We start from the raw sequence: 18,834 nt of genomic DNA on the forward strand, positions 1-18,834 counted from the left end.
GGGCAGGACTTCCCGGGCGGAAGGCATGCTCGGCTCTGCCGCTCCAGCCCCTTTCGGCCGAGCAGCCAGGGAAGTCGAGCCAGGCGTGGCGGCGGCAGCGCTGCTTCTCCGGTCGCCTGGTCCTCTCCTGCCTCCTGCGCCGATGTTCCCCGCTGCGACGGAAGGCAGTCGCTTGGCTAGGGAGGCTCGGCCGAAAGCGGCTGGAGCGGCAGAGCCGAGCACGCCTTCCGCCCAGCGATTGTTCCGCTGCCGCCAGCATGGCCTGGCTGGCAGCGGAAAATGTAACGGAGCCCACGGGGGATTCGCCTTCCTCCCACCCGCAGCCGAGACTGATTGTGGGCTCCTTCGCAACCTCGGAGAGCTTCCGGGGCATGAAAGCTCACGAAAACCAGGAAGCTCTCCGAGGTTGCGAAGGAGCCCACGATCAGTCGGCTGCCGGCGGGAGGAAAGCGAATGCCACGGGGCTGGGCTCGGCTCCCCCCTCGGCTCCCCCCCTTACCAGCCCCGCCGCGGAAGGCTCCATTCTGTTCCCTGCCGGCCCGATTGAGCGGCCGGCGGTCTCCATTCAGGGAACAGAATAAAAAAAAAATTTTTTAAAAAAAAATTTTTTTTTTAAATAATATTTTAATATTTTATTTTTTAAATAATATTTTTTGAAAAACCGCGTTGCAGCGTTTCGCGCTAATCGAGAACGCGCAAGTCGAGGGACCACTGTATACGATGTTCCATCTAGTGCAGTTTTTTGCAGTTCTGCTGGTGTTATTGCAGGAAGCTGCAATTTCTTGATGTGTTTTGTGAAATTCTTGGACACGGTACCAACTGCCCCTATGACAATGAATATCACTGTTACACGTCTCATCCATAGCCATTGATGGCCAGGTCATGATACTTTCTGGTTTTTTCCATTTCTTTTTCGTCGGCTTTGGCATCTCCTGGTACAGCGATGTGTTTATGTTTGTTTATGTTTATGTTTATTAGATTTGTATGCCGCCCCTCTCCATAGACTCGAGGCGGCTCACAACACAATAAAAACAGTTTATAACAAATCTAATAAATTTACAATTTAAAATATTTTAAAAAGCCCATTATTAAACAGACATACACACCAGCATACCATATATAAATTGTATAGGCCCAGGGGAGATATCTCAGTTCCCCCATGCCTGACGACAAAGGTGGGTTTTAAGGAGTTTACGAAAGGCAAGGAGGGTAGGGGCAGTTCTAATCTCTGGGGGGAACTGGTTCAGAGAGTCGGGGCCGCCACAGAGAAGGCTCTTCCCCTGGGACCCGCCAACCGACATTGTTTAGTTGATGGGACCCGGAGAAGGCCCACTCTGTGGGACCTAATCGTCAATAAACTGTACTCTTTGGCCCTTGACAACCATGATATCAAGGAAGTAAACAATTTCTTATATTTAAGACACTTGTCTACGCATCACTTCACATTGGGAAAGAGGGCAAAGCTTGACGCAAAATTAATTCTCGCCTAATATCCCACTCACTTGAAGCAAATTCACTTCTTTGGCACTTGCCAAGGGTGGAATTATCATCCGAACACATCCTCCTGCTTAGGAAAATAAACCTGACTTCCTTCTCGGGTTAACCCCGACAATGTTTGGTTACCAACGTCAAAATGAAGTGAGTTATTTATGGTAGCTCCAAAGCACACACAGCGAACCCACTGTGGGGTTCAGGAATTTCGGTCTAGGGAAAAAGATGCCAAGGAAACCCAGCAAGCAAGCAGAAGACACAAAAAGAAAACTGATTGCTATTTTCCTTCCTTCCTTCCTTCCTTCCTTCCTTCCTTACTTAGTTACTTACTTACTTACTTACTTACTTACTTACTTACTTACTTACTTACTTACTTACTTAGAAACATAGAAACATAGAAGACTGACGGCAGAAAAAGACCTCATGGTCCATCTAGTCTGCCCTTCTACTATTTCTTGTATTTTATCTTAGGATGGATCTATGTTTATCCCAGGCAGGTTTAAATTTAGTTACTGTGGATTTACCAACCGCGTCTGCTGGAAGTTTGTTCCTTCCTTCCTTCCTTCCTCCCTTCCTCCTTCCCTCCCTCCCTCCCATAGGTGCAAAAGGCTGTGAAAACATTTACTGACCCCTCGCAACCTGGACATAAATTGTTTCAACTCCTACCCTCAAAATGTCGCTACAGAACACGGCACACCAGGACTAGACACCAGAACAGTTTTTCGCCATCACTCTGCTAAACAAATAATTGTCAAACTATTTACTAAGTCTGCACTACTATTAGTACTAATTTTTTCTCATCATTCTTATCACCCATCTCCTCCCACTTATGATTGTATGACTGTAACTTGTTGCTTGTATCCTTAAGATTTTTATTAATATTGTTCATTGCTTATTTGACCCCTATGACAATCATTAAGTGTTGTCTCTCATGATTCTTGACAAACGTATCTTTTCTGAGAGCATCTGCACCAAAGACAAATTCGTTGTGTGTGCATCACACTTGGCCAATAAAGAATTATATTCCATTCCATTCCATCTTATGATTCTTGGTGAATGTATTTTATTTTTATTTATGTACAATGAGAGCATCTGCACCAATGACAAATTCCTTGTGTGTCCAATCACACTTGGCCAATAAAAATTCTATTCTATTCTGAACCGCTTAGAGAGGGTTGTAAAGCACTGTGAAGAGGTATATAAGTGCTATCACTATTTCCCTTCCTTCCTTCCTTCCTTCCTTCCTTCCTTCTTTCCTTCCTTCCTTCTTTCCTCCCTCCCTCCCTCCTTCTTTCTTTCCTTCCTTCTTTCCTCCCTCCCTCCTTCCTTCCTTCTTTCTTTCCTTCCTTCCTTCTTTCCTCCCTCCCTCCCTCCCTCCTTCCTTCCTTCCTTCCTTCTTTCCTCCCTCCTTCCTTCTTTCCTTCCTTCCTTCCTTCCTTCTTTCCTCCCTCCTTCCTTCCTTCCTTCTTTCCTTCCTTCCTTCTTTCCTTCCTTCTTTCCTCCCTCCCTCCCTCCTTCCTTCCTTCCTTCCTTCCTTCCTTCTTTCCTTCCTTCCTTCCTTCCTCCTTCCCTCCCTCCCTTCCTCCCTTCCACTGGGGCAAGAGGCTGATTCTGTAAACTGCTTAGAGAGGCCAGCAAAGTGCTCTGAAGCGGTATATAAGTCTAAGGGATATCGCTAGTGTTATTGTTGGTGCAAAGTTTGAATTTTCCCAGCCAGCTGCCACCAAGAAATGAAAACGGGTCGGCGATTAGACAACACTGACCTTCCATTGTTCCTTCGGAAGCAGCTTCACCACCACAATGTCCCCATTCAGGGCTCTGTTGCGAGCGACGACTCCGTCAATGAAAATGTCCTGAGTGCCATCCTGGAAAACAAACCGTTGGATTACGGAGGACATGGATTTGAGAGAGGGAAAAAAAGTCAAAAGATGACACGCGAGTGGAGTGGATTTAGCTCGAGATAAATTTAAGCAGCAGAATGAGGTTCAGGTCACCCTCGTCTTACGACTACAATTGAGCCCAACATTTCTGTCCTTAAGCAGGATTATTGTTACGTGAATTTTGATGACCTTTCTGGCCATGGTTGTTAAGTGAGTAGCTTCAGGTGTGAAGTTAGTACCACGGTTGTTTGGTGAATTCAGCCTCCCCTAGCAATGGACGTTAAGGTTGAAAAACAGACAGAAGCCACTTTTTTTCAGTGCTGTTTTTACTGCAATTGTTAAGTGAATCAGATCTACTTACAGATTAACAGGGTTGGCAGGGACCTTGGAGGTCATCTAGCCCAATCCCACCCCGACCAAACAGGAGACCATATTCACTTTCTGTATTCTGTTCTATCCTATCCTATCCTATTCATTTTCTATATTCCATTCTAGTCTATTGTGTTCTATTCTATTCCATTCAATTCTATTCATTTTCTATATTCTATTCTATTCTATTCTATTTCCTTCCATTCTATTCATTTTCTATATTCTATTCTATTTCATTCCATTGCATTCCATTATATTCATTTTCTATATTCTTTTCTATTCTATTCTATTCTATTCCATTCCATTCATTCTATTCATTTTCTGTATTCTATTTCATTCCATTCCAATCCATTCCATTCTCTTTAATGTGTGCCCTGCTACTTAGAACCTTTCAAAAACTCCATTTCCCTCCATAACTACAGTATATTGTGAGCTGCTCCGAGTCTCCAGAGAGGTGCGGCATACAAATCTAATAAATTAAATTGAATTAAATTAAATAACAAACATTTCTCATTCAGAGATAATAAATTTAAATAAACTTAAAGTTAGATAAACTTAGACACAGACGTCACTCAATTATACGCAGATTGTAACAAAAATAATTAGAAATTTTAACCTCTTGCAAAATTTGAGCTTTCGCATTTTCAAATAGCTCTTCTTAAAAATTAAAAGTCAGATTTTTTTTTTAAAGTTTTCCGCTCCACCTCTCAAACAAATACAAGGACATGGGAGGAAAAATAATTTAAAAAATAAAAACTGCGGCTTCCAACTCTGGTGATGTCAGCACCAGCGAACAGGTGCTGCGGAGAAAATCGGGCGTCCTACGTGCCAAATAGAAGGCGGGGCGGCTTAGAAGTGGCTGGAAGTGGCACGGGAGGGTCCTTTCCCATCATGAGGTTCCTGCTGGAGGAAAATGTACTTTCCCCCCACCCACCCCCGGCCCCCCCACCAACACCTCCAGCCTGGAGTGTCCACAAATATTTTATTTTCTAGCAACGTTTACGCAATGTATACACAGGGTACCGGCTCGGATATTTTACGGCCACGCTGTTCTGCAACAGGACGAGTCCAATCTCTGCAGCCGGAGAGATCGACAGCTGGTTCAAGGCTGCCTCCCATGATCCGATGCCGAAAAAATTGCAAAGCTTTTTGCGTTGGGTGGGTGAAATCGTTCGGCCTGGAGGCCAGGTTTTGGCTTTGCCTCCCCGTCCCCCGTCCCCCCCATCCCTCTCAGTAATCCCACTGCAGAGTTACATCACTCGGCACCCAGCCCCCCCAGCCCTGTTGGGACGTGCCAAGAGGTGACACAAAAGGCAGTGTCTCTGCCTTGGTTTTTTGTTGTGCTTTGCCTTATCGCACTCCAGGAAATTTAAACTGGCCGGGCCTTGCAGTCGGTCAAAAGGCAGGGGGGGGAGGGGAAATGCTCTCGGGCTTTTGGCAAATAACCGAACGGGGCTTAACAGATTCATTCACCTGTTCCTTGAGCTTGGTTGGGAATTTTTCTCTCCACTGACTCGCTGCAGCAAAGCTACAAGGACTGAGCGATGGGCAAAGTTTCCCCGTTTCCCTTCTGCTCAGGCAATCTCACACTACTCACGAGAGCCTACAAAACCTTTGCCAGACCCATCCTAGACTACTGCTCCTCTGTCTGGAATCCATACCACATCTCGGACATCAACACCCTTGAAAATGTCCAAAGATATTTCCCCAGAAGAGCCCTTCACTCCTCCACTCGAAACAGAATATCCTACAAAAATACACTAACAATCCTGGGCCTAGAAAGCCTAGAACTGCGGCGTCTAAAACACGACTTGAGTATTGCCCACAAGATCATATGCTGCAACGTCCTACCGGTCAATGACTACTTCAGCTTCAACCGCAATAACACAAGAGCACGCAACAGATTCAAAGTTAATACGAACCGCTCCAAACTTGACTGTAAAAAATATGATTTCAACAATTGAGTTATCGAAGCTTGGAACTCATTACCGGACTCAATTGTGTCAACCCCTAACCCCCAACATTTCTCCCTTAGACTCTCCACAATTGACCTCTCCAGGTTCCTAAGAGGCCAGTAAGGGGCATACATAAGTGCACCAGTGTGCCTTTTGTCCCCTGTCCAATTGTCTTTCCTTTCTCTCACTTATCATATATATTTTCTTTCTTTCATATATCCTCTCCTCTAAGTTCACTTTCACTCTTTTTATATTATCACATGTCTATTTTCTTCCTATGTACTTGTGTATTGGACAAATGAATAAATAAATAAAAATAAATAATTACCCGGGAATGTGGCTGGACAGTCCTCGACTTAGGACAGAAGACCAAGAGGTAGAAGGGACCTTGGAGGCCTTGTAGTCCAACCCTCAGCTCAAGCAGAAAACCCTATATCTGTTCAGTCTCTTCATAAAAACTTCCAGCGATGGAACATTGACAACACCAATCAGTCAGTCAAATCAATCATTCTATCTATCTATCTAGCCATCCATCCTCCATTTATCCATCTATCTATCTATTTATCTATCTATCTATTCATTCATCCATCCTTTCTATTGATCCATCCATCGATCATCTATTTTTCTCTTGCGTGCGCTCTGTATGTATATATGATTTTTTTTCTGTTCAAATCCCAGTAAGGGTATGGCTAGTTGATGAGAACTAACTAGCTTGAAATAGAGCTATACTAGTCTCCCTAATCTCACATTATCAGCAAAAATATGTTACATGTATGCATCTATCTACCTACCTACCTATGTACAGTCTCTCTCTCTCTCTCTCTCTCTCTCTCTCTCTCTCTCTCTCAATCTCTATATCTATCTATCTATCTATCCATTATCTATCTATCCATCTATCCATTATCTATCTATCCATTATCTATCTAACTATCTATCTATCTATCTATCTATCTATCTACCTATCTATCTATCTATCTATCTATCTATCTATCTATCTATCTATCTGAGCCGAGGTAGCCCAATGGTTAGAGTGCATCTCTGCAGGCTACTTCAGCTAACTGCAAGCAGTAGTTCAGCAGTTCAAATCTCACCACCGGCTCAAGGTTGACTCAGCCTTCCATCCTTCTGAGGTGAGTAAAATGAGGACCCAGATTGCTGGGGACAAGAGGTTGACTCTATAAACTGCTTAGAGAGGGCTATGAAGCGGTATATAAGTGTAAATGCTATTGCTACTGCTACTGTTATCTATCTATCTATCTATCTATCTATCTATCTATCTATCCATCCATCCATCCATCCATCTTCCTTTCCTTTCCCTTCTTCCTGGACTAGATTAATTGCTCTCTGCCATATCTGGCCCAGGACCCAAGATTTCCCCATGGACCACCCTTAGATTATCCACGGTTGACCTCTCCAGATTCCTAAGAGGTCAGTAAGGGGCGAGTACAAGTGCACTAGAGTGCCTTCCGTCCCCTGTCCTATTGCTCTCCTATATCTCCTATACCTTTCTTCTATTCCTATATCTCTTCTTCTATTCTTTCAGTGATATGTTCTATTCCTATACCTTCTCTTCTATTATTTCTTAGATATATTTTACTACGAGTATCTCCTGTATAACCTTCATCATGTATTTTACTATGTGTATATAGATATATACCTACTAAAACCCTCATTGTGTATTGGACTAACTAACTAACTAACTAAATAAATAAATAAATAAATAAATAAATAAACAAACAAACAAACAAACAAATACACAAACAAACAAACAAGTAAATAAATATAAATCTTCTCAGGGACTAGATGACCTCCAAAGTCCCTTCCAACTCAGTTACTCTAAGGAGAAGCTGAGAGAAGTTATTTTGCCCTCTTTATCAGCAATGGCTCTCAGTGGCCCGGTGTCCACCTTACGTACCGGGCTCCCCTGTCAGATATTCCCAGGTCAGCGCAATGCTCTTAGCTGAGTCTTTCTCAACCTGGCAACTTTAAAAAAGCTATCTGAGTCACGGTTCAACACAGGGATAAAAGCCACTTAAGGAGGCCTTTCATTCCCAGCAACGCAGCCTTTCTCAATCTCTTGGATTCTTTGGGAAAAAGGCTGAAACCTTCCGCCCCCAGCCCCCGCCCCTTTTCTTTGGGGCAGCCCCTCAGATCTTGGAAGGCTGCTCATTCAGGTGCTTTCCCCAAAAAAGGGACTGGACTTTCGGGGTGTTTTTCCTGGGGGCGGGAGGGGGGGAGTTTCCCTCGTCATCCAAGCAGCTTCTTCAATTGCAACCCGCCTGCCTTCCACAGAAGACCTGTAGATTGTAGGTGGGGGTCACATCCTGGACATCAACTGGTCCAAACCCTCCAGCCGGGACAGTGCTGCAGGACACGCCATGCCAAAACAACTAGACAGCAAAAACAGTGTTATCTCCCCTTGTGCCATCACTCTGCTGAACACCTAATCCTCGCAGTATTGTTTTATGTGTAAGGATGTTTACCCACGTCACATGGCTGTATTGCTATTATCCTTCTCATCCTTTCCACTACTTTCTCCTAACGCCATATTTATGATATAATATAATAATCTGTTGTTTTGAATGTACACTGACAGCTTTGGCACCAGAAGCCAATTCCTTGCATGTCTAATCATTATTTCTTCCTCCTCCTCCTCTTTCTTCTTCATAACAACAACAACAACAGAGTTGGAAGGGACCTTTGAGGTCTTCTAGTTCAACCCCCTGCTTAGGCAGAAAATTCTACAACACTTCAGACAAAAATCATCATCATCTTCTTCTTCTTCCTTCTTCTTCCTCCTCCTCCTCTTCCTCCTCCCTCTCTTCTTCTTCTTCCTCCTCCTCCTCCCTCTCTTCTTCTTCTTCCTCCTCCTCCTCCACCTCCTCCCTCTCTTCTTCTTCTTCTTCTTCTTCCTCCTCCTCCTCCTCCTACTCCACTTCCTCCTCCCTCTCTTCTTCTTCCTCCTTCTCTTCCTCCTTGTAGTCCTCCTCTTTTCTCCTCTTCCTCTTCTTCTTCTTTTCCTTCCTTTCTCCTCTCCTTCCCCTCTTTCTCTTCTTCTTTCGTCCCTCTCTTCATCTCCTCCTCTTCCTCCTCTTCCTCCTCCCTCTCTTCTTCTTCTTCTTCTTCTACTTCTCCTCATCCTACCTCTCTTCTTCCTCTTCTTCTTCTTCCTCCTTCTCTTCCTCCTTCTTCTTCTTCCCCAGGAAGGTCCAGCTCGTCTCTTGTTCCTCCATCAATCCACTGGCAGAGCGATTTTCCCCCCACATGAGCCCACCGATTGCTGAAGCTTACAGGATTACTTACTGGAGAAGGAACGAAGGCATCGTGGTACTTCTTGGGGTTTATCCTTAAGGGTCCCTGAAGAGAGGAGGGGAGGGGGAAAAAGAGAAACATTGAAATCAGATTTCAGCAAAGATGCCACTAAGTCTGCAGGTGTAACATGCCTTGTTAAAAGGGGGCCTCCAATCCAAGAGGCCCGTTTTAACTACAGGTAGGTCTTTAGCTTGAGACCACAACTGAGCCCAAAATCTCTGTTGTTAAATGAGACATTTGTGGAGTGAGTTTTTTTAACTTGTTAGGTTGGTTTTAGAAAATATATATTGCTGCCTACTCACACATGGCGACTTCAGGCGGCTTACATGGATTTAAAAACAACATATAAAAGAAAGGAAGGGAGTTTAACACGTAATTAAGCAAATACTGTATTTTTCAGAGTATAAGATGCACCTATTTCCCCTTAAAAGAGGCTGAAAATTTGGGTAGAATTCGAGACCAAGGTATAAAGAATAAATCAGAATCACTTTATAATATGTAAATAGATATATTGCTCTTGAGTTAAAATGGTATATAGAAATCATGCCCACGAAGCAGTGGAAGTGATGTGCCGGTGCCTGGAGGCTGTTGGGGCCTGGATGGGTGTCAACAAACTCAAACTCAACCCAGACAAGACGGAGTGGCTGTGGGTCTTGCCTCCCAAGGACAATTCCATCTGTCCGTCCATTATCCTGGGGCGGGGGGAACTACTGACCCCCTCAGAGAGGGTTCGCAACTTGTGCGTCCTCCTCGATCCACAGCTGACATTGGAACATCATCTTTCGGCTGTGGCGAGGAGGGCGTTTGCCCAGGTTCGCCTTGTGCACCAGTTGCGGCCTTATTTGGACAGGGAGTCATTGCTCACAGTCGCTCATGCCCTCATCACCTCGAGGTTCGATTACTGCAACGCTCTCTACATGGGGCTACCTTTGAAAAGTGTTTGGAAACTTCAGATCGTGCAGAATGCAGCTGTGTGAGCTACCATGGGCCTCCCTAGGTACGCCCATGTTTCATTAACACTCCGCGGCCTGCACTAGCTGCCGATCAGTTTCCGGTCACAATTCAAAGTGTTGGTAATGACCTATAAAGCCCTACATGGCATCAGACCAGAATATCTCCGGGACCGTCTTCTGCCACACGAATCCCAGCGGCCGATAATGTCCCACAGAGTTGGCCTTCTCCGGGTCCTGTCGACCAAACAATGTCGTTTGGCGGGCCCCAGGGGAAGAGCCTTCTCTGTGGTGGCCCTGGCCCTCTGGAACCAACTCCCCCCGGAGATTAGAATTACCCCCACCCTCCCTGTCTTTTGTAACATACTCAAGACTCATTTATACGGGCATGGGGGAGTTGAGATATTCCTTCCCCCTAGGCCATTACAAGTTATGTATGGTATGTCTGTGTGTATGTTTGGTTTTATAATAAGGGTTTTTAGTTGTTTTATTATTGGATTGTCACATGCTGTTTTTATCATTGAGTCTACGGAGAGGGGCGGCATACAAATCCAATAAATTATTATTATTAATTATTATTATTTTGGTGGAGGGGTATGAATGTTGTTTGGTGGTGGGCACTTAAAACACTGAGCCTACTGTTATGTGTTGTATGTCAATATGAAAATCAATTTTAAAAAATTATATTAAAAAAAAACAAATTAGCTTTCTCAAAGCTTTTTTTCCCCCCAGCCCTAACAAGGTGCTAACGATCTTCCCGGCTTCCTACTCTTTCCGGAATTTTTTTTCCCCTGCCCTAAGTCTTTGCAGTCTTGTTTTCATTGCTACTCCCTCCGAAAAAGGTTTTTCCAGCCCTAACCAGGGGATAAAATGATGTGCTGTAGCTGACCAGACTAAGGACACTAGCCAGATGAATACCTGCTAGGCAGATTTTTTCCCCCTAATTTCCTCGCCCAAAACGAAGGTGCGTCTTATACTTTGGAAAATATGGTACCTAATTAGCACATTAAGGTTCACATTCTTCTCTGCATTGGTGTTTTGAGGAAGAGAGAGGGAGGGGGAGAAAAAACCCGAACAGGACTGATCTCCCTCCCTCTTCAAAAGCAGGTGGGAGTTATAATCCTATTTACCCATTTTCACGCTGTGATGTCATATCTGGAGCCAGCCGTTCTCCCCATCTGCAGGGAACAACTGTTGGCACATTATGCGCCGAGGGCCAGGGCTCTCTCTCCCCCCAAGAATCTCATGATGTCACCCACAACTTTGCAATCCTTCACACACACACAAACGGCCCGCTAGGTTTTGTTAGGAAAGGGGGCAATGGTTAAAGGCTTCCCTCTCAAAACGTGGAGACAGGCATCCTTGGAGGCCGAGGGGAGGCTGAAGGAGGGAAAAACGTAACACAACACCACAACAGCCGTTGTTTAGTTCAGTTCAGGTTCGCGACTCATAGCCGTTTGCTGAATGAACCAGTCTCCTGGTTTCTATTTCAGTAGATTTTAAAGGTAAAAACGCTCTGCGTGTTGTGAAATTGTTTTCATTTGGGTACCCTACTTACAAATCTCCATAGATAAGTACAGGTAGTTCATTCAGTAGAATAGAATAGAGTAGCGTAGAGTAGAGTAGAGTAGAGCAGAGCAGAGCAGAGCAGAGCAGAGCAGAGTAGAATAGTATAGAATAGAATAGAATAGAATCGAGAATAGAATAGAGAATAGAATCAAGAATAAAATAGAGAATAGAATAGAATAGAGAATAGAATAGAGAATAGAATAGAATAGAATAGAGAATAAAATAGAGAATAGAATAGAGAATAGAATAGAATAGAGAATAGAATCAAGAATAAAATAGAGAATAGAATAGAATAGAGAATAGAATAGAGAATAGAATAGAATAGAGAATAGAATAGAATAGAGAATAGAATCGAAAATAAAATAGAGAATAGAATAGAATAGAGAATAGAATTGAGAATAAAATAGAGAATAGAATAGAATAGGAGAATAGAAAATAGTAAATAGAAAACAGATAATAGAAAATAGAAAATAGAAAATAGATAATAGAAAATAGAAAATAATAGAAAATAGAAAATAGAATATTTTATATATTAAAAAATTCTGCACAAAACCTTTTTTTACTGGGCGCGCAAACATTTCCCGCACACACCTGGATCAGCGTCTTCCTCTTCAGACCGTCCGACACGTCTTCCTTTGACATGTAGGCTTCGAATATTTTCTTTCGGCTGCGATTTCCTTTGTTCCAGTTCTTCTTCTCTCCTGGGGTCAAGGAAGCAGCGAAGGAGCCTCCTGAAAATGAAGTCACCACGTCAAAGGCCTTCTCCTTTTAGAACAATCCACGACAAATGACTTGACAAAGCTTAAGAATGTAACTCAGAGGTCTGTGCACTTTCAGGGGAAGCTAAAAGTCTGCAGAGATTCTCAGTCACCCAGGCCATGGGTTATTTTTTTTCAGGAGGCAACTGGACTTTCTTGGGGGTGTTTTCGAAGACGTTTTGCTTCTTCAGTGAACATCAGTGAAATCACAGCATCGCAAAAACACCGAAGTCCTCAAAACCCCACCTCTGGACCTCTGTGTTTTTGCGATACTGCGATTTCACTGAGGCTCCCCTCGCTGGGAAACCCCACCTCCGGACTTCCGTTGCCAGCGAAGCCCCTGTTTTTGTGCTGCTGGGATTCCCCTGCAGCATCACAAAAACATGGAAGTCCAGAGGTGGGGTTTCCCATGGAGGGGACCCTCAGGGGAATCCCAGCAGCGCAAAAATGGGTGCTTCGCTGGCAATGGAAGTCCGTAGATGGCCTCGTCATACAAACTTTTCGAGATACAAACCCGGGGTTTAAGATTTTTTTGCCTCTTCTTACAAACTATTTTCACCTTACAAACTCACCGTCGCCGCTTGGATACCCTGCCTCCGGACTTGCCAGCAAAGCACCCGTTTTTGCGCTGCTGGAATTCCCCTGAGGCTCCCCTCCATGGGAAACTCCACCTCCAGACTTCCATGTTTTTGCAATGATGCAGTAGAATCCCAGCAGTGCAAAAACGGGCGCTTCACTGGCAACGGAAGTCCATAGATGGGGTTTCCCAGCGAGGGGAGCCTCAGTGAAATCGCAACATTGCAAAAACACAGAGGTCCGGAGGTGGGGTTTCGAGGACTTTGGTGTTTTTGCAATGCTGCGATTTCACTGATGCTCCCATTGCTGGGAAACCCCACCTCTGGACTTCCGTTGCCAGTGAAGCGCTCATTTTTGTGATGCTGGGATTCCCCTGCAGCATTGCAAAAACACAGAAGTCCGGAGGTGGGGTTTCCCATGGAGGGGAGCCTCAGGAGAATCCCAGTAGCGCATAAACGGGTGCTTCGGCTGGCAAAAGGGGTGAATTTTGGGCTTGCATGCATTAATCACTTTTCCATTGATTCCTATGGGAAACATTGTTTCGTCTTACAAACTTTTCACCTTACAAACCTCGTCCCAGAACCAATTAAGTTTGTAAGACAAGATATCACTGTATTTTATTTATTCCTTTCAGGTAGTCCTAGACTTACCGGTATAAGATTTTTTATTTTTCTCCACCATAAAGTAAAACAATATATAGTTATAAACACAACAACCATGCTTAAAATCAATCATATACCAACTTTTCTTTTCTCATTACTCCCTCAATGGAAGCTCTTATCTCTCCCCGTGGAAAAGTTTCTGTTAATTTTATACAATACTAGCAATTCTTAAAAATCTAAATTAAATTTCTCCCTCACCGTCTTACCACAAAAGGTTACAACAATGCAAAGAATAATAAAATCTCTTTTATCAAAATTTTAGTCTTATATCATATAGCTAATTAAAAATTATCTATATATGTATCTCTATATGTATACCTTCTGGGTATTTTACCGGATAATTTTGATAAAGAAGAGACATATTTAATTATACCTATAATTACAGCAGCTAGGATTGTATATGCACAATGCTGGAAATTGAATAGGATACCAATGGAAAGGGAAATTCTGAGAAAAATTATGGATTATGCAGAGATGAGTAGATTGACTTTGAAACTTAAAGATAAACAAGACTCGGATTATTATAAAATTTGGGGGAAGTTTTATGATTGGATAGAAAATTAAGAGATATGATTGTATTAGTAATTGGTTAATTTTGGAAAAACTGAAAAAGGAGAATTTAATTTAAGCTTTGCAAGCCAGAGGGCGAAGATGAGAAATTGTGGTAGCACTATATAATGATATAACACAAAATTTACTGATTGTTTAGATTTTAAACATATAGAACTTTATTTTACGGTGTAGGTGATATATTATGAGTAGTCCTAGACTTACAACAGCTCATTTAGTGACCCTTTACGGTTATAATAGTCCTAAAAACAAAAATGGACTGATGACTGTTTTTCACATTTACAACTGTTGTAGCTTCCCCGTGGTCAGCTGATCAGAATACGGACGCTTGAAACTGGCTCCGTTGTTGTTATTTTATGGTTGTTATTTTTATTTTAACAACCTCATAATCCCTTGCGGCATGGAGTCCACTGAATGGAGCTAGCAAAAAGTTTAGTCGCCCAATGCCCTTCCTGTCGTCAAGGCAGAGTTCTGTTCAGCAGAGATAGAAACATAGAAACATAGAAGTCTGACAGCAGAAAAAGACCTCATGGTCCATCTAGTCTGCCCTTATACTATTTTCTGTATTTTATCTTACAATGGATATATGTTTATCCCAGGCATGTTTAAATTCAGTTACTGTAGATTTATCTACCACGTCTGCTGGAAGTTTGTTCCAAGCATCTACTACTCTTTCGGTCAAATAATATTTTCTCACGTTGCTTCTGATCTTTCTCCCAATTAACCTCAGATTGTGTCCCCTTGTTCTTGTGTTCACTTTCCTATTAAAAACACTTCCCTCCTGGACCTTATTTAACCCTTTAACATATTTAAATGTTTCGATCATGTCCCCCCTTTTCCTTCTGTCCTCCAGACTAGACAGATTGAGTTCATGAAGTTTTTCCTGATACGTTTTATGCTTAAGACCTTCCACCATTCTTGTAGCCCGTCTTTGGACCTCTTCAATTTTGTCAATATCTTTTTGTAGGTGAGGTCTCCAGAACTGAACACAGTATTCCAAATGTGGTTTCACCAGCGCTCTATATAAGGGGATCACCATCTCCCACTTCCTGCTTGTTATACCTCTAGCTATGCAGCCAAGCATCCTACTTGCTTTCCCTACCGCCTGACTGCACTGTTCATCCATTTTGAGACTGTCAAAAGATATTCTCATTGTCCCCAAAGAGAGAAAATATCTGCCTCTATCTAGGATCGCAGCTCACAACTTCCTTGTGAGGCGAAGTCACAAGTTGAGGACTACCTGGTACAGAATTTCTCGCTGCCCTTTTTTGAGGGTAAACAACTTCCGGAAGTATCTTCCGCAAATCAACTTTTCATTCAGTTTCTAAAGCATTTCTTGCGTCATAAAAATTAAAGTGAACAAATTCAAAACAGAATACCCTACAAAATTTGCCTTTCAATCCTGGGTCTAGAAAGCTTAGAACTAAGACGCCTTAACCATGATCTAAGTATTGCCCACAAGATCATATGCTGCAACGTCCTGCCTGTCGGCAACTACTTCAGCTTCAACCACAACAACACAAGAGCATGCAACAGATTTAAACTTAAAATTAACCGCTCCAAACTTGACTGTAAAAAAATATGACTTCAGTAACCGAGTTGTCGAAGCGTGGAACTCATTACTGGACTCCATAGTATCATCCCCAAACCCCTTTGCCCTTAGATTATCTATGGTTGACCTCTCCAGATTCCTAAGTGGTCAGTAAGGGGCGAGTACAAGTGCACTAGAGTGCCTTCCGTCCCCTGTCCTATTGCTCTCCTATATCTCCTATACCATTCTTCTTTTATTTATTTATTTATTTATTATTTGGATTTGTATGCCGCCCCTCTCCGAAGACTCGGGGCGGCTCACAACAAGTGAAAAACAATCCAATACAATCCAATCAATTAAAATATTATAAATTTAAGAAATCCCCTATACTAACATACACACATACAGGCATACCATATATAACTTCAACGTGCCCAGGGAGAGATGTTTAGTTCCCCCATGCCTGACGGCAAAGGTGGGTTTTGAGGAGTTTACGGAAGGCAGGAAGAGTAGGGGCAGTTCTGATCTCCGGGGGGAGTTGGTTCCAGAGGGCCGGTGCCGCCACAGAGAAGGCTCTCCCCCTGGGGCCCGCCAACCGGCATTGTTTAGTTGACGGGACCCGGAGGAGGCCCACTCTGTGGGACCGAATCGGTCGCTGGGATTCGTGCGGCAGAAGGCGGTCTCGGAGATATTCTGGTCCAGTGCCATGAAGGGCTTTAAAGGTCATAACCAACACTTTGAATTGTGACCGGAAACTGATCGGCAGCCAATGCAGACTGCGGAGTGATGGTGAAACATGGGCATACCTGGGTAAGCCCATGACTGCTCTCGCAGCTGCATTCTGCACGATCTGAAGTTTCCGAACACTTTTCAAAGGTAGCCCCATGTAGAGAGCATTACAGTAGTCGAACCTCGAGGTGATGAGGGCATGAGTGACTGTGAGTAATGAGTCCCGGTCCAGATAGGGCCGCAACTGGTGCACCAGGCGAACCTGGGCAAACGTCCCCCTCGCCACAGCTGAAAGGTGGTTCTCTAATGTGAGCTGTGGATCGAGGAGGACGCCCAAGTTGCGGACCCTCTCTGAGGGGGTCAATAATTCCCCCCCCAGGGTAATGGACGGACAGATGGGATTGTCCTTGGGAGGCAAAACCCACAGCCACTCCGTCTTATCCGGGTTGAGCTTGAGTCTGTTGACACCCATCCAGGCCCCAACAGCCTCCAGGCACTGGCACATCACTTCCACCGCTTCGTTGACTGGGCATGGGGTGGAGATGTAAAGCTGGGTATCATCGGCATATTGATGATACCTCACCCCATGTCCTTGGATGATCTCACCCAGCGGTTTCATGTAGATGTTAAATAGCAAGGGGGAGAGGACCGACCCCTGGGGTACTCCACAAGGGAGAGACCTCGGTACTCCACAAGGGAGAGACCTCCTATATCTCTTCTTCTATTCTTTCGTTGATATATTTTATTCCTATTTCTTCTCTTCTATTCTTTCTTAGATATATTTTACTATGAGTATATCCCTTATAACCTTCATTATGTATTTTACTATGTGTATACCCACTAAAACCCTCATTGTGTATTGCAGTGTTTCCCAACCTTAGCAACTTGAAGATATCTGGACTTCAACTCCCAGAATTCCCCAGCCAGCATTCGCTGGCTGGGGAATTCTGGGAGTTGAAGTCCAGATATCTTCAAATTGCCAAGGTTGGGAAACACTGGTGTATTGGACAAAATCAATAAAATAAAAAAATAAAATAAAAATAAATAACAAACCCAAGCAAAGTTTTCTTAAAAAGCACTCTGAGACAGAGAGAAACTTTCTAGAATATCTGCGCTGAAGACGCCCAACAGCTGCTTTTCTGAAGGCATAAAATGCTGGATTAGCTCAGCAGAACAGTGGAAGGCATCGTTTGGGTGACGGGAGACCAGAGAAGGACGCGGAGTCCAACAGCTGAGGAGAACGTTCAGCCAAAGGCCCAAAGTTGGCAAGCTGAGCATGGAGAGACATGTGCAAACAGATCACCTCTTTGAGAAGGCGACTCGGTCCAACGTATGAGTCAGGCTGACACTGGCGGAGCTGAAACCTGGAACTAGGCCTAGATCCACCTGGATCCATGACCTCCTTGGCCCTCTTTCTCAACTGCCCAGTGGTGTCAACGTGGAGGCGCCAGAGAGTCTATCAGAAACGGCACCTGGGCCACAGCGTTGTTCATTTCAAGGGCTGTTACAGGGCGAGCAGAGGGCATCAAGGAAGAGGAAGAGGACAACTGTCCATGGCCAACTCAATACGGCTAACTTGCTTCGTGATAATTCAACTTACCCCGGTAAGCTCACCATGGTTAACTGGCCATGGCCAACTCATTATAGTCAACTCGCTGCAGGACAAGTCAACTTACAACAGTCATCTTGCCATGGTCAACTGGCCATGGCCAACTCACCACAGCCAACTTGCTACATGACAAATCAACTTACCATGGTAAGTTCACCACAGTCAACTTGCTACGACCAACTGACCATGGCCAACTCACCACAGTCAACTTGCTACATGACAAGTCAACTTACCATGGTAAGTTCACCACAGTCAACTTGCTACGACCAACTGACCATGGTCAACTCACCACAGCCAACTTGCTACATGACAAGTCAACTTACCATGGTAAGTTCACCACAGTCAACTTGCTACAACCAACTGACCATGGCCAACTCACCACAGCCAACTTGCTACATGAAAAGTCAACTTACCATGGTAAGTTCACCACAGTCAACTTGTCATGGTCAACTCACCATAATGAACTCGCTGCAGGACAATTCAACTTACCACTGTCATCTCCCCAGAGTCAACTGGCGATGGCCAACTCACTACAGCCAACTTGCTACATGACAATTCAACTTACCATGGTAAGCTCACCATTGTCAACTTGCCATAGTCAACTGACCATGGCCAATTCACCAGAGCCAACTTGCTACATGAAAATTCAACTTACCACAGTAAGCTCGCCACAGTCAAATTGTCATGGCCAACTGACTATAGTCAACTCGCTGCAGGACAAGTCAACTTACAACAGTCATCTCGCCACGGTCAACTGGCCATGGCCAACTCACCACAGCCAACTTGCTACATGGCAAGTCAACTTACCATGGTAAGCTCATCACAGTCAACTTGTCATGGCCAACTCACCATAATGAACTCGCTGCAGGACAA

At 44.0% G+C, this 18,834-nt stretch overlaps 1 protein-coding gene across 3 annotated transcripts in view; it reads right to left on the minus strand.

Annotated features, from left to right (window-relative positions):
* DIS3L2 (DIS3 like 3'-5' exoribonuclease 2) overlaps nt 1–18,834 on the minus strand; it is a 184,581-nt gene that overhangs the window by 139,349 nt on the left and 26,398 nt on the right. For all 3 annotated transcript variants that reach the window (XR_011559263.1, XM_070753797.1, XM_070753799.1), the window contains exons 4-6: nt 12,118–12,257; nt 8,999–9,052; nt 3,255–3,356 (exon numbers count right to left, since the gene is read on the minus strand). Coding sequence is in view for 2 of the 3 variants with exons in the window: in XM_070753797.1 (XP_070609898.1) it covers nt 3,255–3,356; nt 8,999–9,052; nt 12,118–12,257 (296 nt within the window). In the remaining variant the exon portion in view is untranslated. The remainder of the gene's footprint in view (nt 1–3,254; nt 3,357–8,998; nt 9,053–12,117; nt 12,258–18,834) is intronic.

Source organism: Erythrolamprus reginae, chromosome 5, assembly GCF_031021105.1.
Source record: "Erythrolamprus reginae isolate rEryReg1 chromosome 5, rEryReg1.hap1, whole genome shotgun sequence".
NCBI classification, from domain to species: domain Eukaryota; kingdom Metazoa; phylum Chordata; class Lepidosauria; order Squamata; family Dipsadidae; genus Erythrolamprus; species Erythrolamprus reginae.